The 22,712-nt window shown below is 41.6% G+C and overlaps 1 protein-coding gene across 12 annotated transcripts in view; it reads right to left on the bottom strand.

Annotated features, from left to right (window-relative positions):
* LOC135201365 (cyclin-D-binding Myb-like transcription factor 1) overlaps positions 1-22,712 on the bottom strand; it is a 389,369-nt gene that overhangs the window by 224,480 nt on the left and 142,177 nt on the right. For all 12 annotated transcript variants that reach the window (XM_064230280.1, XM_064230311.1, XM_064230254.1 and 9 more), the window contains 2 exons: positions 20,574-20,691; positions 14,785-14,865 (listed from right to left, as the gene is read on the bottom strand). In XM_064230280.1, the coding sequence (XP_064086350.1) occupies positions 14,785-14,865; positions 20,574-20,691 (199 nt within the window). The remainder of the gene's footprint in view (positions 1-14,784; positions 14,866-20,573; positions 20,692-22,712) is intronic.

Raw genomic sequence — 22,712 nt, 5'->3', positions numbered from 1 at the left:
TTCCGTATCCTGAAAATGTATTTAGTCATGGAAAATAAAAATACACTATACTCTGTTTTTTTCCATCTGTCCATCCGCCTGTGGTGTTTTTGTATGGTAACACTGCATCCCGGGGTTTAGATAGTTACATTCAGCATACATTCAACGATTATAATAATATCCTATTTCGAATGTTAACGGTGTAATTCGCATACAATAAATTATTAAATCACTTTTCAGTTGCAAATGTACACCCAGATATCCTTTTATTTACCTAAAACTTACACATAGCGTAACTATCTAAAGCCCGGGACGCAGTGTTACCATACAAAAAACACCACAGACGGATGGTCAGATGAAAAAAAAAAAAAAAGAGTATAGTTAGGGAATATTCATCACGGATAAATATGTGTTGATACCAGTTGGTTGAAGACAGACTTTCTCTGAGAGAGAGAGAGAGAGAGAGAGAGAGAGAGAGAGAGAGAGAGAGAGAGAGAGAGAGATTTTTTAGTATATCCTTTGAACCCAAGATGGCAGCAATTATTAGAATCACCAAGATGACGACACTCCTCTACCCTTACTGACAGGTTTCATGACATTTGTGACAACCCCACCCTCACCCCTCCCTACAAATATCGTTGCTAAAAATTTGGGATTTCCTTCTTTCTTACATAATTTTTTTATCTATAAAATAAAATCTTACTAATTCATTATAATATTTTCTTTAATTTACTGATATCATTGCTATTTACATTAAATATTATTTGAAAATTAGTAAATTATTTATTCATCATAAAAAAAACAAATCTCAGTAAGAGAGAGAGAGAGAGAGAGAGAGAGAGAAGAGAGAGAGAGAGAGAGAGAGAGAGAGAGAGAGAAATTATTATTTTTGTTATTTAGTACCCTTTAATCTTATTAAACTTAATACAGTATTAATCAATATTAATATTTGAAAATTAGTAAATCATTTTTGTATCATAAAAATGTATTTAGTCTCAAAAAATGTGAGAATTAATTAATTTTTCAGGATATACAGGGTGTCCATAAAGTCATTCCTTGAATAACAAAATTAATAACTTTTACATGCAGTTGGCAATTACTAAAGTTTCTTTTGTTTGCCTACAGATGCCACTGTGATCACTCTATCTGCCAGCTGAGTCAAGAATAGCAGAAATTGTGTCATTGCAGGAGAAAGCCCAGTATGTATGATACCACAAAACAAAATCACCTTTTGCAATTCAACGCAAGTTCAGAAATGAGTATCGACAAGATCCACCAGATGTTAAAAACATTAAAGAGAGGTATAAAAAGCTATCAGAGACTGGAAGTGTTGGAGACCGTGAGAAGTGGTAGACCCAGTGTGAGTGATGCATCCATTGCTGCTGTGCCCAACGCCTTCTAGCCAGAATGGCCACGTTCACTAGACATTACCGCTCTTGATTTTTTTCTTATGGGGTTATATCAAGGATAAAGTGTATAGTAGACCAGTACCTAACGTTGAGACCGTAACAGCAAGGATAACAGAAGCTCAAGGAAAGGTAACTATGGAGATGTTGGAGAATACCTGGCGTGAGATAGAATTTTGCTTGGATGTACTCCGGGCAACAAAAGGGAACACATGTTGAAATTTATTAATAATGTAAAAAAAAAAGCTTTAGCTGTTGAAATTGAAGAAAACCTTATACCTCTACCTAACATGTTTGTGTGTAATAAATAAAGGTTTGAAAGCCATGAAAGACTTTACAGACACCCTATACTATTTGGAGATAAGCTCCACAGAAAAACAGTAAGTAAAGAGTTTTATGATGAGATTAGAGCATACGTATATAAAATATGTGGGTAGACTGTGGAACAGTGTACCATACGTACATACGAACAAGACTGTAGGTTTGGTGACGTCACAGTGATCTTCGTACGTATTTTTGTTAATATTTCGTGAATGGATATACATTCATGATAAAAAAATTTCACTGTACTTATTACAGCACCATACTACAATATTAATGTAATCATAGTAAAATAAAGTAATCAATGCATACTGTACAGTGTATTTTTGACTTTTGAAAAATGCTTTCCTAAAGGAATTATTCCACGAATAGTCATTTTATTATGAAGATATGCCAATAATATATAAGATAAAAATGGTTTTATTACGTTTAGGCTTTGTTGCAGCCCTAAACAACAACACTACAATAATCTGCGGCAATGATTGTTTGAATGACTGGATTGTTCGGAGAAGTTATTTGCTACCAAATGATAATGAATTTTGAATTAATAATTAATGTTATTCTAAATGTTATCACTATCATAATACACTACTATAAAAATTTCTGAAAGGTTACTGAACAGTAAAGCCTGGGTCACACACTGGCGATTTTAAACCGCACAAGTCGTAACGACCGAAATTTTGCTCATTACGACTCCACTACGCTCCCATTACAACCAATTCGCCATAAATTGGCATAAATCGTAACCAAGTCCCCGAGTTTGACGACTTTGTGCCATTGATGGTGATTATGCAAGGCAGCTTTGCATAGTCGCCATCATTCCACGACTATTGTCAAAAGTTGCCATGTCATGGAGCAACTCGCAACAATTTCGTAATGGCCTCTCGACTTACAGCATTTAATTACGCAAGTTTCAGCCAGCAATGGCGAGTTACAGCGTTCAGTACAACATATACCATGTAGCCTACTACTTGGCAAATCCACAACATACGCAGTCGGGCTGCGCAATGAGTCAGAATGTGTCAAGTGCATTGGCAGCCTATAAAATTCTAGTTCAAGGGCTTAATTAATTACATACAGATGCCATGGTTCTCAATTTTGAGTAAAATATATTTCGAATTCAAGAATTTCTGTATTCTTGATATAATTTGAGAACTTCACATATAACTAAATATGACATTGAATACAACTTAAACGAAAGCATATTTGGTAATATAAATAAAGATGAAGTTTAACTTTTATTCACGAAATTTGCAGTTTTTCAACATGATTTTCTTTAGTGAGTTCATTGCAATCAAATTAAATTTATTAGCATGTTCTGGAGTATAATAAATGAAAAGGCATTTTCTATTTTGAGTAAAATATATATTGCATTACAGATTTTTAGTAAGTATTCTTGATATAATTTGAAAACTTCAGATATAGATAAATATGATACTGAATACTACTTAGGAGAAAATATATTTGGTAATTATATGAATATTTTTCAGTTTTAAGTTTTATTTAGGAAATTTACAGTTTTTCAACATTATTTTCTGAAGTATGAAAGGCATTTTTGATCGCTTTATTATATCACTGATCTGGCCAACGAATGAAGCCTGCAGGGGAGTTTACATATCACAAAGACGACATCGTTTGTTAGAAAAAATTACAGTGAGTACTGTAGTTTGGTTGACATGGGGGCACAAGTTTCCTTAGTGTGTCGGTCAGTAGTGAGTGAACTTGGGAGATGCTATTGGGAAGTGAAAAGGCAGTGTACAAGTGTAAGAATACTTGGGTTAGGACAAGGAAGTGTTTTAGTATGGGAAGACGTATGGTAAAGGTTAGGTTAGGAGATCTTGAAGTAATACTTAACTTTATAGTTATAGGAGAAAACGATAAACCGGCTTGCTTTTTGATAGGGATAGATTTTTTGAGGATCCATGATATAGGCGTAGATATAGAAAACGGAATCCTTAGAAAGGGGGACAGAAAATTAGCTAAGATTCAAGATAGTAATGTATTTGTAGCGAACTTTGTGGGTATGATTGATATTACTAGAAGTGAGAATGAGCTGTTGAGTGAGGAAGAGATTGAGGAAATGCAAGACAAGTGCCTGGACATAAGTATGTTGCGACGTTTGTTTTGGGAGGAGTGTGTGTGGAAGATTGGCCATGTGAGTTGGATGTATATAAGAGGGTTACTTTTTACATCAGGAAGGGGTGTATGACAGGGAAGTGTATGTGCTGGTGTTTTCTGTTGAGTCAGCTGTGAGTATGTTTGTTGGTGCTTAATCGGTTTGGGCATATGGGGAAAAATAAGTTGTGGGAATTCATGAGGGAGAGATTGTATGAGCCTGGGTTGAATAAGATTTGCATGGATGTAGCTGTCACACGTAAAGACTGTCAGAGGGGAAAGTATCAGTGTGTGCATGCGGGTCCGCCTCTGTTGCGATTGCAGATGAAAGAGCATTGTAAAGTGCTTGTGACTGATTGTGTTTCTTGGCCTAGGACTGCGAGAGGACATATGGGGATAATTGTGATGGTGGGTCACATGAGTAAATTTGCCTATGTGGTTCCCATCAAAGATAAGAGGAGTGTAACTTTTGCATGAATGGTGGGTCAAGTGATGTTGCCTATGTGTGTGAGTAAGCCGACAAAAATGTTGAGTAATAATGGACCTGAGTTTGTGGGATGGGAATTTGAAGAAATGTTGAAGGAATGGGGTATGCCCATTGCAAATGGTTTGGTTAAAAGGACTGTTAGAACGATGACTGAAATTTTGCGAATGACGAGTAAAGGCAACAATGATTGGGTTATGTATGTAGGACGTGCAGTGTAGGTATATAACGCCACACTGCAGAAGAGTATAAGTATGTCTTCTTGTATAAATATGCGTTGAATTTTGACAGGATTGTTAGGCTGTGGTTGGGTCTGTCAGGGAGTGATCGGGATTTGTGGAAGAAAGCGAGTGAAAGGTTTGAAAGTTATAAGATTGGGGATAAAGTGTTGAAAGAGGTGGTTGAGATAGGAAGAATGAATGTGAATAAGGTAAGGGAGAAATTTGAAGGGCCTTTTGAGATTTTGGAAGTGGGAATGAGTGGATTGAGTTATGTTTTGGGGAAATTGCGAGTAGGTTGGAGGATGGATGAGGTTAGGGCACACCATAACCAGCTCCGTAAGTGGAGAGAATTACCACAGTATGTTCGGGAGAATGCGATGAGTGAATGGTTGAGGGTGAATAAGTATGAGCCGAGTGTCAGTGAGCAAATGGGTCTGGGAGACCGATAGTTAGTGTTGGTTGAGTATGGAAGAAAGCGGAAGAGTGTAGAGAAAGGAAGTGGAAGAGAGAAGCCTGAACGGCATTGTAAGGGGGTTAGTGGTAGGGTGCTAACGGTTGATAAAGCATGTAATATGGACGACTTTGAGGGAATGAATGATACTTATAGTGTATGTGGGTTTGAGTTAACAGGGATAAGTGAGACCTCAATGGGAAGGAGGCTAAGTAGTAAGGAGGTAGTTGATAGGATGGATAAGTCTTTCAAAGAGTTTGACAGATGTATGGATGAAATGAGTGGTTTAAACAGTAGCAAAAATAGGGGAGATGTTGGGACCAGAGCTAGAAGATGTCGATGAAGTAGTGAATGAGATTTGGGAGGATAGTAGTGAGGGAGATAATGGGAATTTGAATGAAAGTAGTTTGGAAGAAGTGAATGGCGATGTAACTGAGATAATGTATGAGGGTCCTCAAACAAGATCAAGGAGGCCTGCATCCAAGAATCCTTGGGTGTTGCGAAAGGCGATTTAGAGGATGTTGCAATTGTAAGGAGACGTTGTCAAATGTGCCGGGGGAGGCAATGTGGAGGAGTGATAATGGTAGTTTATATTTGACAACAGCTCTGAGGGTTGCGTGAAAGAGAGAGAGAGAGAGATTGGTGGATGAATAAATGGGAGTGGTTTAATGGCGGTCGTAAGCGTGTGTCTGTTGTGGCGCTCGCCGTGTATATCAGTGGCAAGTATCGGTTACGAGCGCCGGGAGTAGTGAGGAGTCTGGGAGAAGTGAGGAGTCTGGGATCAGAGCTGGTGCTAGTCAGATTTTTTTGGTAGCTGTATTATTGATGGTCAGTTATTTTGTGGTTCTTGAAGCTGTTGTTTGAATTATTGTTGGTATTGTATGTTTGAAGGTTGTTGTGCCTGTGTTGTTGAGTTTGTTGTTCTTGTGGGTTCTGTTGGGTTGTAGATGAGTTGTTGGAGTTTAGAGTTGTTGACTGTTGTTGTTGTGGTTCCTTGATGTTGCAGGCAGTGTGTTGACTTGTCGGGTTATTGTTTTTTTGGGTAAGGATAGTGATTATTTGTGCAGTGGTCTTTTGTTGTATAGTTATTGAATTGTTATGTGGTTGTTGTCCTTGTTTGGTTATTGTGTTGTGTTACGACGGCTAGCCTAGCCTAGCTATATATCCAGCGGACAGCGGTGCAGCTCCTCACCCTGAGTCAGAGGTGAGTACATGTGTTTGTGTTCAAGTTTTTTGGTTTTTTTAGCTTGTGTAATCCCACCACAACATAACCTGGTGACTGCCTGTATTAGGAAAGGAAAATGAGAACTTTCCCCTCCTCATTTTGCTTGCCTTCAACTCTGAAGGACTGATCAAGGCTGGTATAGCAAAAGTCACAACACCTGTAGTAAGCTAACAGCTACAATATTACACTGGAGGATCACCTGCAGCAGACAAGGCAGCAACAGGAACTGCACATGCCACAACAAACACACAAGTAATCGGTTCTTCCCTCATCTTTCCTGCCAGTTCAAGAAAGGAATTAGTGATGGACTACCAGGAATGTTCAGCATGAGTTAGATTTTACAAAGGAATTCGAAGAAAGACTGGCTTCCTCATCCTTACATGAGAACTTTGGGAAGCTAATTCTCCTATGAGAGGAAAACCCAGGAGCAGAAGAAAGAGGTATGGCAATCAGTGGCAAAAACAAGCTGGAAGGATTTGGCAGTTTACTAAGGGATTATTACCCAAAAGAAACTGGCAAACATTTCTCATCCTTTGTCCTCTTACTATACTTTTCCCACAATATATAAGATTACTAAGTACTACACACTTCACAAATGACTACATTGTCGCCTACGATACCCACATTGGTGGTGTTCATGTATTTTCACCATTTGAGAGAAAAACAGAACCACAGGGAAGACAAAAAAGCAAAAAGGAAACAATGGTAGCAAGCTACTCATCCACATCCAAAATCCAACAATGGCCATTTCTGCTTGTGCTGCAGGATACTCTTAATATGAAAGGCAATGGCTATAACCCCATAGGAACAATAAAGGGATTTTTGACGTAAGGAAAAATCTATTTCTGGGCTCAGCTTGTGTCGCTGCGCGAAATATCCTTTAATCCATTATTTCTAAGGTAAATGTACTAACACATACCAGAGAATAAATAAAATAAAGAAAAGGTCAGTACAACTGACTCGCTCTCCAAGAGGGTGTCGGTATGAACACTATGGCGAGTGAGACCACTACCACGAACCGCTTGCCAATAGAAATCTCCCACTACAAAATCCCCACAAGAGGGGAGCCGACCCACAGAGTGGGCAGCAACTACTACTACTCCATCCCATGCTGCCGACCGCTGCGCCTCTGGTGGCCATCCTTTTCAGTTAGCGCACATCGTATACACGTGCCCTTTTTTGCTCTGTGTTTTTGTGCCCTTTTTATTGGATTATTCATCATGGAGCGTACAGCCATTGCAGCAGCTAAGTTAAGTAATCAGTGTTTATTGCTATTTGGTTTTTTTTCCTTTTTCCTGGCTTGAGTCAGTATTTTGCCGTTTTTGTTTTTTTAGGTTATAAATACGAGCTCTAGGTCGGAAGCATGGCAGCATGGTTCTGCCTCGTGGCGGGTTCGTTCTTGGTCTTCCATACCCAGAACCTTCCCTTACTTTATTACGCTCTGTTATTAGTTATCCTATTTATATTAAGGGTACAGCCTACGGGGTTTATGTCATGCATGCATGTCTTTTCACCTTGCGTAGGCATCTTCCATCCAGACCCTAGCCACAGCTCTTTGTATCGGCCCCGGCTAGCTTTGAGTGGTAGACTTTCTTTCGGGTTAGTCGTACACTCCTGGATTTTTTCTCCTACTGTTTTATTTTCTTTCTTTACGTTTAGTAATTTTGTTTAATTATGTATTATGTTTTACGTTAGTGTACGGCGTCTGGCTTCACCTAGCCTAGGTTATGTCCTTTTGGTCCCATGTGCTTCCGCTCTTCAGTTCGGTTGCTTCCCTATAGCATCTCTCTGATCAGTCGGTTGTGTATCCTAGGCTTTATTGTTTCATGGTATATCTTGTTACCGCTCCGTGGTCACTACGTGATCACGGAGCAGCCAGACGCCTGTCCAGTCATCTCTCCCTCCTCCCGCTCTTCCATAGGGCCGGGGGGAGGGTTGGTCTGCCCACGCTCGCTCCACATACCCGAGCCTGCCTCCCTCTCCCCTAGGCGGAGGGAGTAGGGGGACGGGACAGACCCAGACTGGTTTCGACCTCTCCAGCTTCTCGGTACGCTCGGATGACTAAGGGGGGGGGGACTGGCCTTTCCCCCCCCTCCGTCGTTACTCCGTCGCTCCGTTGCTAGCTCGAGTCTGTTTGCCCTCCGCCCGATTTCCCACCTTACTGGGGCTCTTTATCTACCGGAGCTCCGGCATCCACGTGGAAAGGTGCTAGTTCACCCTGACGGGCGAACTGCGGCATACAGTTGGTCTCTGCTAACCACTCCGTCGCGCTGATATCGCGACACGCTCCGCCACGCACCGGATTTAGTCCGGTACGTCCCATTTTTATAGGTTTAAGATTAGTATTTAATTTAAACTATATTAAGTTTAATTTAAGCTACATTAAACCTCCCCCTCCTTTGCCTGCTCACACCGGATCTCTCCGTGGTTATAGCCTATTCAGGCGGTAAGGGAGGGGTTATGCCCGAAATTTTTTCGCGCTCCGGCATGCAGCGGAGTTCTTTTAACCTTTAGCCTGTAAGTGATACCTTTTACGATGCTCATGTGTCTTTTCACTTACAGACCACCAACTGTGAGCATCCGGGATGCAATGCCACGCTCCAGGACCCCTGTGGGCATGAAGTCTGCCGGTCCCATGCTCCATGCGCGACTCCGCACGGGAACCTCCAAGTCTGGTTTCACGAGACCTGCACCATTTGCTATGATCTGGTGAGCCAGCTCTTAGACGGGGTAAGTATTTCCAACTCCGTTAGCCAATCCCTTCATGAAATTATAGTTCTTAAGTTTTAATTTTTAATCTTTCTTAAACTTAAGCTAATTTTACAAGGGATTTCGCATCCCCTATAATTTTAAGTTAACCTTTTACTTAAGTTTTAGTTTTAAGTTTAATCTTAAAAACTAACAAATACCCTCTCTTCCAGGCTCCGGCTGTGAGGGACACCGCACTGGCAACCCTGCGGGCCTGGGTCGGCGGTTTTGGGAAGAACGCCGCCAAGGGTATGCCCTACATTCTCGAGAAGAGGTTGGCGGTCCTGATCTTCCCCGGCGGCAAGTCAACGGGCTACGTCGACCCAGCAGAGGCGGCCCCGACTATTGCGCTAATCCAGCAGCAGCTCGCCGCTTCGTTGACTGATCCAGGCCAGGACATCTCGTCGGAAGTCGCGACGTTAGATTTAAACATTGAACCGATGGTAGGTGTTGACGACCTGTTGGTCGAGGTGAGTACGTTGGACGCCCAAGGGCTGCCCTTGGGCGCCACTGGATCTTCTACTCCTGCAAACTCTCCAGCTTCCTTCCAAGGCTTTACAGGAGCCGAACTTTATACTTCTCCTGATGCTTCTGTTAGACCTAAGGTCAAAGGACAAGCGGTGGTTAAAACCTTGAGTAAGACGTCGTCGTCGTCTAAAAAGACGTCGTCGGCGTCATCATCTCGCAAGTCTCCGGCTACAAACCCCGGAGCAGAGAGGTCTAAAGCTTCTGGGTCCGGCTCCAAATCCTCAAGGAGTAGATCCTCCAGGGAGAGATCACACACTCCAGCGGAGTCAACCGTTCCACTTCCTTTGGTTCCTGTTCAGAGCTACCCGTCCACCTCCGCAGCAGCTCCGGCTTTGGATCCCAATGCTGGCCTGTTGCAACAAATGGGGGATCTGGTTGGGACTCTAAAGAACAGTATGGAACAGATGTTCTCCCGGTTGTCTGATAGGATCAACTCCCAGGACAACATTATCGCCGGACTAAGCCAAGCTCCGCTAGCTACTCCCCCACCTTTCGGCACAGGGATAGCTCAGTTGCCACCATATGACTCTCTGCCTCCGTTCAGCATGAACAATCCCTGGAGAGTGGCGTCATACGCCCCCTTCCAGGACGGGCTTATTTCTATCCCGGAATGCGGAACTCGAAGGATTGAGGACTTCGAGATCTACCCGGAAGATCTCCAGCCTCCGTTCATCGGCTACGCCAGGCTCACCGCCTCTGCCATGACACGAGATGATAAGGTCCCTAAAGAGACAGTCCTCTATTCACGTGACCAGGCTCAAAGAGAATGGCTCAGGTGCTTAGAGGACATGGACTGTTCAAACACGAAAATACAGCCGTTTAAGAGTCCATTCACAATCTTTACAATGGAAGAGGGTACTCCGCTTCCTTTCTTGACAAAGATTGCTACGGTCACTATCCCAGCAGCCCAGAAGGGGGATTCGTTACCACAGCTAAAGGAAGCAGACCCTACATCTCCTTTACTTCCCTCAACCGGAGATTTGTGGGAAGACCTGCCCAACACTTTTTCTGCGGGCAAAACTCAAACCAGACTGTGCTATGGAGTAGTTTGGTGAGAAGCTGCCTAGACTTCCAGATAGCCTCATTCAGCAGAATTTGATGCCAAGTCTAGGCTGGCCAGGTCTATCAATACCATGGCCATGACTGAGGTGGCTACCATTTCTTATGGTTCCGAGCCACTGTTCAAGCTAATCACCAAGTCACTGACTCAAACGGTGCAGTCTGACATGTTCGAGTTCGCCACAGCAAGAAACAAACTGTCGGTAGCATGTCCTCCAAGAAGCAACTATTCGGCATGAACCGAATAAGTTGCTTTCATCAAACATCTGGGGAGCAGACCTCTTCCCAGATGCAATGGTAAAGGAGGTCCAGGCAGAGGCTACGAGGCTTAACCAAAGCCTTAAAGATCGTTGGGGTCTCACGGCAAAGAGACGCCAAGATCAAGCTGTCAGAGGTAAGGCTCAGAAGAAACCCAGACGTTTCCAGCCTTACCAAAAGAAACAGCAACGGTTTGCCCAGCCTGTTCCGGCTGTTCCGTTGGTGCAGGCAGCCCAACCCTCTACCTCCAAGGCTCAATCGCAGCCTATTTATGTGATTTCCCCCCAGCCTCAACCTTCCACCTCTTACGCTGTCTCCCCAGCCTTCAATCAAGTCTTCGAGGGCCAGGCCTTTCAGAAGTATGACCGCTCGGGTAGGGGGAGGCAGAGGTAAACGATCCTTTCGTCAGAGAGGATCTGGAGGTCCCTCTTAATAGAGGAAAACACTTCAGGGGAGGCCGCGGAGGCTACCAACACCAATGAGGACTTCCAGGTAGGAGGGAGGCTGTTTCTCTTCCGCCACCGGTGGAGATTCAGCAAATGGGCACAAAGCATTGTGTCGAAAGGCCTGGGTTGGAGTTGGGTGACGAATCCGCCCCCACCCAGACCTTTCCGCCAACTTCCATCCAAAGAATTGACGGAGTATGCGGAGGACCTCCTTCAGAAAGGAGCAATAGCGAGAGTCAACAGATTAAAGTTTCAAGGGCGCTTGTTCAGCGTTCCAAAGAAAAAAGGCTCACAAAAAGAAGGGTAATCTTAGACTCGTCCCGCTTAAACTTGGCCATTCGCTGCGACAAGTTCAAGATGCTCACCATCTCGCAGGTGCGGACCTTACTTCCCCGTGGGGCCGTCACCACCTCTATCGATCTTACAGACGCATACTATCATATCCCTATTGCAAGACACTTTCGCCCGTATCTGGGCTTCAAGATAGGAGATCAGGCATTCTCCTTCAAGGTAGTTCCCTTCGGTCTCAACGTAGCACCCAGGGTGTTCACGAAGTTGGCGGAAGTGGTAGTTCAACAACTAAGATCGCAAGGGATTATGGTAGTAGCGTATCTCGACGATTGGCTAATCTGGGCTCCAACAGTCGAGGAATGCCACAAAGCAACACTGAAAGTAATCCAGTTCCTGGAATATCTAGGCTTCAAGATAAACAGAACCAAATCAAGACTCACTCCAGAGTCAAACTTTCAGTGGCTGGGCATTCAATGGAATCTATCCTCCCATACTCTGTCGATTCCATCAGCCAAGAGGAAAGAAATAGCGAAGTCAGTAAAGCAATTTCTAGGACACAAACTTGCTTCAAGGAGAACCCAGGAAAGGATTCTGGGTTCACTCCAGTTTGCATCAGTGACAAACATCTTGATGAAAGCCAAACTGAAAGATCTAACCAGAATCTGGCGCTCACGAGCAAATGTCAGGTCCAGGGACAAATTATCCTCAGTCCCTCAGATTCTACGGAATCGTTCTACGCCCCCTTGGGCAAAAGTCAAGAACTTGTCAATATCAGTACCCCTTCAGTTTCCTCCTCCGGGGATTACTATCCACACAGACGCTTCGTTAAGCGGTTGGGGAGGATATTCGCAGTTCAAGAAGGTTCAAGGAACCTGGTCACCCCAGTTCCGTCAGCTTCACATAAACGTACTGGAGGCAATGGCGGTGTTCTTGACTCTAAAAAGGTTACGTCCGCCAAAGAACTCCCACATAAAGCTAGTCTTAGACAGCGCAGTGGTAGTCCATTGTATAAACAGGGAGGCTCCAAATCACGTCATCTAAATCATGTCATGGTAGCCATCTTCTCCCTGGCGGACAAGTTCAGTTGGCACCTCTCCTCCACCCATATAGCTGGAGTGAGAAACGTCATAGCAGATGCTCTATCCCGATCAGTTCCTCTGGAGTCGGAATGGTCACTGGACAACAGTTCGTTCCAGTGGATTCTTCAGAGAGTTCCAGGTCTACAAGTGGATCTCTTCGCATCCCAAGCGAACCACAAACTCCCATGTTATGTGGCCCCCAACCTGGACCCTCTGGCCTATGCCACGGACGCCCTGGCCCTAGACTGGAACAACTGGGAGAAGATTTATGTCTTCCCTCCAGTGAATCTTCTCCTGAAGGTACTGAACAAACTCAGGACATTCAAGGGTCAAGTGGCTCTAGTAGCCCCAGACTGGCCGAAGAGCAATTGGTACCCTCTAATTCTGGAACTGGGTCTTCGTCCTCTTCGAATTCCCAGTCCCAGGCTCTCCCAGTCAGTGCAAACGAAGACTGTGTTCGCTTCCTCAGGAATTCTCAAAACCCTAACTTTATGGATTTCATGAAGTTTGCAGCTAAAAGAGATGCGAATATTGATCCTCAAAATATTCTCTTCTTGGAATCTGATAAAAGAGATTCAACTTTGAGACAGTATGATGCTGCAGTCAAAAAGTAGCAACCTTCCTGAGGGGAATCAGATATTAGAATCAGACAATCAATTCAGCTATATCCTTTTTCAGATCTTTATTTGAAAAAGGCTTAGCAGCTAGCACCATTACGACAAACAAGTCAGCCTTGAAAAAGATTTTTCAATTTGGTTTCAGCATAGACTTGACAGACTCCTACTTCTCGTCTATTCCCAAGGCTTGTGCTAGACTTAGACCTTCTGTAAGGCCTACGTCAGTATCATGGTTCTTAAATGATGTTCTAAAGCTGGCTTCAGAAACTGATAATGACACATGTTCATTTATAATGCTCTTAAGAAAAACTCTATTTTTATTAAGCTTGGCCTCAGGAGCTAGAATTTCAGAACTGTCGGCATTATCCAGGGATCCGGATCATGTTCAATTTCTTCCCACAGGGGAAGTGCTACTTTCTCCGGAACGTAGTTTTATAGCAAAGAATGAAGATCCTTTGATGAGGTGGGAACCATGGAAGGTTGTGCCCCTTCCACAAGATATCTCTCTTTGCCCAGTATCGACCTTACGAGCCTTTCTGTCCAGGACCTCCTCATCCTCATCGGGTCCTCTCTTTAAGAGAGAAAAAGGTGGTACTTTATCTATTAAAGGCATCAGGCAGCAGATCCTGTACTTTATTAAGCAAGCCAATCCTGACTCCTTCCCTAAAGCACATGATGTCAGGGCAGTAGCCACCTCAATTAACTATTTCCAACATATGAATTTCGATGAGTTGAAAAAATATACTGGATGGAAATCGCCGACAGTATTTAAGCGTCATTACTTAAAGTCCTTGGAAGCTCTGAAATTTTCAGCAGTTGCGGCGGGTAACATAGTTTCCCCCGACTCTGCTTAATCTTTAGTAGAAGATCCAGTCCTCCTTTCTACCTATCTCACCCAACAGTTCGTCTATACCTGCCATGTTCATCTACGTTTACCTTGAGTCTTAGCTGCTCTTATGATGTTATAGTGGGTGTCCCTTATTTTTTTGCTAGGGTCACTCACAATTGATTGTATATAATGATCTCTTTGATGTGATCCCCTTATTTTTATGCTAGGGACACATCGTATTTACAATGGTTACGGGTTTTGTATATTAAGTCATATACATTCCCTTTTTATGTTATTATTGAAGTTTGTTCTGTTCAAGTTATTGTTATAATTGCTTTGAGTTCTTTGTACATAATATCTATACACAGATACTGATTTCAACATATATTCCATGTAAGCCCTGTATATATGTTAAATTTAAGTTAATTTTAAGAAATATTATTAGCATTAAGTTAAATTTAAGTAATAGTTCTATTTTGTATCATTGTGTATATGTATATCTATTAGCAAACAAATACTTAAGTGCATTAAAATTACAACTGTAGGTCATTAGAAAACCCACATTTATCAGTCCCAAACACTGAAGATTCTTGTGTTCATCCTAAAGAGCCATTTCAAAGTAATACAAATCTGGGTGTCATTTGTACAAAGCTGCAGGTTGGTATGAAGAGAATTATATCCAAAATTTCTGAATGAACCATGAACATGCCATATAATACGCACTCACCTCCCCTTGCGTCTTAGATGGTTGAAGTTCTACAGAATCTTCATCTGCAACAATAAGTTCCTCTGTTTTACCTGAAGAAATCTGAAATGTTCAAATGAAAGTCTGCATAACTATACATACTAAGAAGAGAAATTACAGATTTCATAAGAAAATTCCCACAAACTTACCACGTAAAAAAATATTGCTTATGAACATTTATCAAATTTCTTAAGAACATCCAAATTTTCAGTCTCACAATATTTCTGCACATCACTACAAGGACCATAATGACTTTAAATTCCACCCAGAAATAAGAATTTTCTCTTCCATTTTCTATACTTCAAGCCTATCACTTGAGAGTACACCCAACTACATTAGGTAATGGAACTTGGGAAGTCATTGTGGCATGCTTACATGCATAGATACACACACATACACACACACCCAAGTACAGTAGTACCCCTACAGGAATGCTATCAATCACTGAGGTTTCCATTTAACACAGCTGGAAAATGTTTAAATATACTAAAAATATCCAGAAATGCAAAACATAAATGAATGAATAAACAAATAAAAATGTTTATATTTAATGCACAGTAGTCAGCTTGGGCAGCTTCATGATTCACCTTTCCTTCTGCCCACTGCCCTCACACCCTCCAATCACAATTCATGAGCGAGCACCAAAGGTTAGAAAATGTATGAAATGAAGCAATTCTGCTATTAATAATGCATACACTTCGAATGAATTTTTGGGGTATATGGACTGAAAACAACTATACCAGACCAAAACTACCAAATTTTAAAAGGTAATTTGTATTTTTCCTAGGATATGAACCTATGCTTTCATAGATAGAGTATTCAGCACAAGGCATGCTGCAGCAGTCTCTGACTTAAATAGAAAACAAAGCCTATTGGGTAGCCCTATGAGTTACCCATGACCTGAGCTGGGTTAGCTCTTCCATTTCGTGAATCACCTTGTTTGTGGTACCACTCAAATGCCAAAATTGGAGATGATTGGAACCACAAAAAGCAATAGAGGAGGCTTAAGCTTCCCAATGAAAGCGTAGGTTCATATTCTGTGAAAAATACAAATTACTTTAAAAAATTTGGTATTTGTTCTAACAGGAAAATGAACCTATACTTTCATAGATGAAGCCTCACCAAAAAATGGGCAGCCGATGTATCCACATTGGCATGTGCCAGTGGTGCACCTCTCAGTGATTCACGCCCTACCTCCTATGATTTGGGTCACCAACAAAAAACAAGGATAGGCCCTACTTGTACTAACCACACCTTTCTGGGAGACAAACAGATACCTCCAGTCTCCTGTTGGGTGGAAACTTTCCTTGCGAGCTCACTGCACTTACACCACCTGCTGAGGTACTAATACTGGACCCAGGATAAACGCGTCCAAAGACTTGTGAGGTAAGTCCTGCAGATGGAAAGACATGAAGGTCAAGTGTTCCTTCCATGTTCCTGCCTTCAGGGCCTGAAGGTTGGAATGGTTCTTCTTGTAAATCACCAGGCCTCTTATGTCATGATCTTGATTTTTTTTAACAGGATATGTCTGCTGCAGAGTTCTTTATAGAAAAAGATTCTCCCCGCTCTCCCTCTCTCTCCTGCTGCCACCTCTCAGCCTACCCAGTACCCCAATAACCCTTCATGGAAGCCCGTGTATGGGCGTTGCAATAAACAAGGGTATTCCACAGAGCAGTGCCTCTCTAAACCGGATCCTTCACAGCAAGCTCCTGCTACACCTCAGAATGGGACTCCCCAACAAAATAAGAATAATGGCCATTGGAATCGAAACAGCAGGCCCAGGCACGACTTCAGCAAGATTTTCTGCAACTCGTGCAAAGTGCATCGGTACATTGCTTTCTGGTCGGGATGCCCCAAGAAAGCTGCGGTCACTGCCATTTCAATGGCAGTGACGAAATCCTTCAGCTCTAGGCCCTCCAGCTATGGGCCCTATATCTATTGCACCTACCAAAGGTCGCTATCCTACTCACCAGGTACGAGCTTTCAATTACACTAGTGTGCAGATATCCTTCAATGAGGAGGATAAAATTCCTTACAAAGCTCGGGTTGATAGGCACTAATTCTTTACAATGGAGAGCTTCAACCATGTTAAAATGTTCTTGCCTACTGTCCGGTAAACAGTCACACAACCTCACTGCTTTAAGATATGTACTATGGCAGTAGCTACCTATATTCCAGGAGGAGCTATGATGTCCTGCTAGGACAAGATTTTAAGTCTCAGGGCCCCCGCCCTTACATAGCTCCAGACCAATTCTACAGTCCTCCAATATCTACTTCTACACAGCCAGTGCCACTAGAAGGTACCAGGCAGTGCTATCCTCTGTCCATCATGGATATTGAGCCACATTCTAATACTCTCACCACGCAAGGACCAGCCTTAGTGCCAGTGCCAAGGCAAGACTCAAGACTCCCTAACGGAGCTCTAAGTCCAGGTTACTTTTTTTCCTCTGGCTTGGCGCTGCTGCTAATGTCGACAGTTGAAGAAGAGCCAGTTCCAATAAGAATCCTCTAGGAATACTCATGACTGTAGTGGACACTCCACCAATGATGCGGCCTTGCAATCCACCCCAGAGTTGGTCAACTCTACTTGTGAGCCTTCACAAACACCGTTACCTCCTCCACTCCCCCTCTGTCAGCAGCTAACCAGTCCCAGAGCAAGGACTCTGTCAAACCCAATTTGGCCAAAGAACTCAAGGAACTGAGCCAAGCAGCGTTAGGCATGGGGACGAGTGCTAGGGCCCTGGTTGTCGCAGAAACTGAAGCCGATGCCACTCAGGCATCATCAAACCGACCTCAGAGAGGTCAAAGGAAGAAGGGAAAAGGGCACCCAGGTTTTCAGTAATTCTAAGAGACTCGATAGTCTCTCTCCGCACTATTGCCTTGCACAGTGCCACCTTCTTATAGAAAATCCTGGCACTCTCCATCCAGAGGAGAGTCTGGTTCTGCTACTTTTACTTCCTTCCTTCTTTATATTTATAGGTTCTCGCCATTATACAGATATAATATATAGAATATATATAGATAGAATACCATCGGATCTATTTATTAAGAGCTGGTACAGCTCTTCTGAATGTGAGTAAATGCTTAAAAAATCTAGGTGTATATATAGACAGTATTCTGACATTTGATGGTCACATAGAATCTATATGTAAGAAAGCTAATGGCATTTTAGTGTTTTTTAATGGAAATAAAGAATTTTTTTATTTTGACTCGAGAAAAATTGTTGATGCCTTATTAAAAGACTGGAACAAATATAGGACAACATACACTTTTCCCCATCAATCCAGATTTCGAGGTGTGGAACAAACTCCTAACCTACCAAGGAAGAGTTTACTTAACACAGCCCCAAATCACCCAAACAGGCATTAGTTCCTATTACTTTAACAGCGGGCAAAGAAATAAACTCCAAAACTGTCTGCTGTTTTATCCCAGTCAGTAGGAGGGAAAGTCATTTAAGGATCCTCCTTTCTAAGCCAAGACCTTCATGGGTGGATTTTCATAAATGTCTGCACCATGAAAATTACTTGCCCAACATTGCAAAGTACCTAGTGCAAGAATTATAGATTTCATACATCTGACAATACATGTATCCATACCGAAAGCCCAGTCAAAAATTCTAGGAACACAATTTAACCATTTTTCATTAGCATCAGGTATGCTCATTAGCAAACTGGGCTCTCTAAGACGAGAACAATACATCATGCAAGCAGCTGAAGATCAATTATAATGACAGGCCAGAGGGCAGTATTATTATTGTCCTCTGGCCTGTCATTATTGGCCAAGAGTGGGATTCCTTAAAGAAGGAAATCTCCTATTCTAAGTAAAGTATACTCTGTTTTTTTCCATCTGTCCACCCGGCTGTGGTGTTTTCGTATGGTAACACTGCGTCCCGGGCTTTAGATAGTTACGCTATGTGTAAGTTTTAGGTAAATAACAGGATATCTGGATGTACCTTTGCAACTGAAAAGTGTTTTAATAATTTACTGTATTCTAATTACACCATTAATATTCAAAATAGGATATTGTTATTATTGTTGAATGTAAGCCGAATGTAACTATCTAAAGCCGGGATGCAGTGTTACCATATGCAAACACCACAGGCGGGTGGACAGATGGAAAAAGCCGAATTAGCAGACAAAACATTATGCCCAGTTTAAGCACTTAAGGTTTTACCTAGAGGTCATGGCAGACATCCCAAAGGTCCATTTTTTCCTACACTCTAGTAACAGTTGCCACGAGCTGGAACAATTCGACTACACTCTGTATCGGTAAGTGACATGGATAATCTTGACCCATAGGTGCTACAGCACCAAAGGTATGCTAACTACTGCTGGGAAAGGTTTGACAATACTGCAACCATACCCAGCATGCATAGTTAAGTCACCACAGAACTTCACTCTATAAAAAACATGAGTTAGCACTTAGTTTCTTGTTCTTTGCTACCAAACTTAAAGGTATTTAGAATAAAGAATGAGGCCCTGAAACTAGTGGCTTGACCTAGACCAAAAGATTTTGGGTTGTCGGGATTAAAATCAAGAGCTTATTGTCACCTGTCAATTTCTTTGTAAAGATCCTTTGAGGACAAGACAGTGACACTACACTATCAAAAAACAGGTTTTTATGTAGGAAGAACCTATTTTTGGTAATTGCTGTTGAGTCCTCAAAATCCTCCCTCTTCCCTGACAAAAAGACATAGGATTTGGGTAATGGATCATCCTGCGCTGACCAACAGAAAGGAACGGCATCTTGGTCTGACTTTGGTCATTTGTAAACAATATGATGGTGTGTATGCACATAGCCCCTTCTTGCGTTTTTAGTGTAGGTAAACTGGGTATTAGCGTTCGCTGAGGATAATAGAAGTGCCCTCTTATCCTGAGTCCATTTATACTCTATTATGTGTTATAATGTTTAGCATTAAGACGTAATACCTGGCAACAAGACCAGTTAAGAGAATTCTTTGACATTAGTCTGGTCACCATGGAGCTCTTGATAGACCAAGGACTCAACAGCGATTACCAAAAATAGGTTTTTCCTATGTTAAAACCTGGTTTATACATATGCTAGTCTTTATATAAATCAGTGGGTCTGTGTTAAAACAATCTTGATTGCAATCCAAACTTAGAAATTCTACAATTTTAAATGGTTGTTTACATAATGGGCTTGGGTTCTGTACCTTCTTGGCTGACAATATCCTCCACACTGAAGAAATTAACTATATATTTAAGTACTTATTTGCAAAAGTAGCTACTGTAATTGGATATAAGGGAACAGTTTGCTTGATATAAACGCATTAAGTTTTAAACATATTTCATCTTTTGAACAAATAAACTATTACCATATGCTCTATGCCTCCAGGAGCTGAGTTTCATACTGATTTCTCCTGGAGCTGGATGGTAATCCTATCAAAGAGATTTACATACCATCTAGCACACCATAATCATCATTGCCTTAAGAAATGTGGACATGTGGCTAACATAAAATACCCAATTATATGGCCACAAATGGTTATTTTTGTAAATATAACAGATTTGTATTTAAATATTCACACAGTACTTATAATAACAGATTAAACAAAGAAATTGAACAATACAGTATTCCATCCACAACATATAGTGATTGCTGAGTGTCTGGAAAGTCAGATCTTACAATAATCACCACTTCACTCACATGATCACTAAATCATCTCTGAACTCTCAAGTACCTAATAGTTGTTAAGGTATCAGTAAATAGAAAGGTTTGTCAAGTGAATAAACATATACAACTTATCTTACCTCTTCAACTTCTAATTCACTTAAGGTATCTGCATTCAGAAACATTGGGTCTAATTCCAGTACTCCTAGGCTATTGACTCGCATCATTACAGTCTGGCAATTTTGGGCACTAGTAGCACTGAAAAGAGAACATATACAAATATAATTTATGTCAGACAAATTTTGCTTAAGGTACTTTAGAGACAAACCATTGCCTAACTGAGCCCCATCATTACATAACAGAAAATAAATTAATCAAATATTACTATCACCTGTAACTAGTTCAACCATCTAAAACTTAGTTTTAAAGACCTGGCTTGAAAGGTAAGTTAATAAGTTACAGATATTTACACTTTTACAGACTGAATAATCTGAAATGCTGGAGATTAGGACATACCGTACTCCTTTTATGGGATGTTTCCAAAGCTTGCCATGTTTTGTTGGTTGAGAACTGGAGTCACAAATGAACATGACCACTTTAAAGATATGATAAAATTGCACTAATCTAATGCTCTTTCTGATATGAACACAATCCAACTGTGGGTTTAAGTCAGTTCAATTTGTTACTGCCAGATTCAGATACATTATTCCACAAAGTTTGCCTTTTATGCAATGCTGTAAACTCTGATCTTACTGCTGAACTCAGATTCAGAATCCAGGTTCTGCAACAGAGCCCGTACAGAAACAAGTTTACACATCACTTGACACTACATGTTGGACACATGCCTGACCAACCTACCTGTAACCACATTACTGACTACATAATGTACCAAAATCTGGTTAGATCCTGGGAATAGAGCAACCGATTCCATGACTCTTGTGTGTAAATAACCTTACATTGGTGACCTACTGGAAAAGCATGGTTATTGCATAACACCCTGGTGACTAACTTGCTAACCAGGCAGAACATACTGCTATTCAAATGATCTAGTAAAGAGAAATACCATAAGATATCCAGAGACAAAATAGCAGTTACAAATTCTATTAATCTCTGTTTGCCACCTTTCCAGTGAATTGGGCCATCTGTCTCTTCCCGAGATAAGACATTCAATGCAACCGTTCCAATGACATGAGTTCCACAAAGAAGGCAGACTATGTCCTCAAAGCTATTCCAGGTTCCCTCTTCCCTCACATTACACAGATATAAAAACAAGAAGAGAACATTTATACAAGGACCTGCACTAATTCTTTTAAGCATTTTCACCCTACCAGCACTCATACACACCCAACAAACCCTCACTGTGCTAACCACTCCACATGGGGACAGAACAGTGAGCGCATCCTGAGATGAACTGAGTCTTCACTGAACATCAATGCTTTGATTACTGCAGAGCTGTTTCACTGTGATTCCATGAATGTCTCATCCTTGAAGTCAAAAGGACTGCCTTTCAAAGTTTTATTAATACAGTAATCTCTCAATTATCCAGATGCACATTGTCTGAACCTGACCTTAATCCACCTGTCTTGATTTAGCTAGAGAAGAAGTCAGGCAGCAGGAGCATTGGTTCTCTGCGTAATTCATTGTATGTCAATTATGCCTAAATGCAAGTATATCCTAAAATCTGCCGAGTTATGTGAACTGTATGAGCAATAATAATTGTATCTTCTTTTGGGTTACAACTAGCATACAGTTTTTTAAATAACCATAAGTTTTAGACTCTTTGGAAAAAAAAAAAAAAAAAGCATGGATTCCAAAAAAAGAGTAGGCAAAACCGAGGTGGTGCTAAGCCCAGTACCGGGTCTTTCATTCTTTCTCTCTAGAGCACCTTACAGGTAGGGCGAACCTTTCGTAACTTGAGTCCATAGCCAGATACGTTGTCAGGAACATGTGCTTATGTTAGGCATTAGCTTCATTAATTTGCATCAATTCAATTTTGTGCAGTTTCATGACAAATATTTTATAACTTTGAAAAAACCCGTTCTGTGACTCTTGTTTATATCATTTTTATTGCTCCGTTTTGTGTGCATTACCTTGTTTGAGTTTTACTGCATGTCCCTTAAGGACTATGTGGCATCATTCATGTGAGAATTGCTATTTGTGTCTAATTCAAGAGTTTTATTATTGAGATAATGTAAATAGCAGTGTAAATCATATTATATTCTATAAAATTTGTAAAATTCCTACCACTTTCACTCGACCTTCACTTAGGGTTTGCTAGC

This window comes from Macrobrachium nipponense, chromosome 23 (genome assembly GCF_015104395.2).
Source record: "Macrobrachium nipponense isolate FS-2020 chromosome 23, ASM1510439v2, whole genome shotgun sequence".
Lineage (NCBI taxonomy): Eukaryota > Metazoa > Arthropoda > Malacostraca > Decapoda > Palaemonidae > Macrobrachium > Macrobrachium nipponense.
The sequence above is the reverse complement of the archived record's forward strand: the minus strand, read 5'-3'. Positions and strand labels throughout refer to the sequence as shown.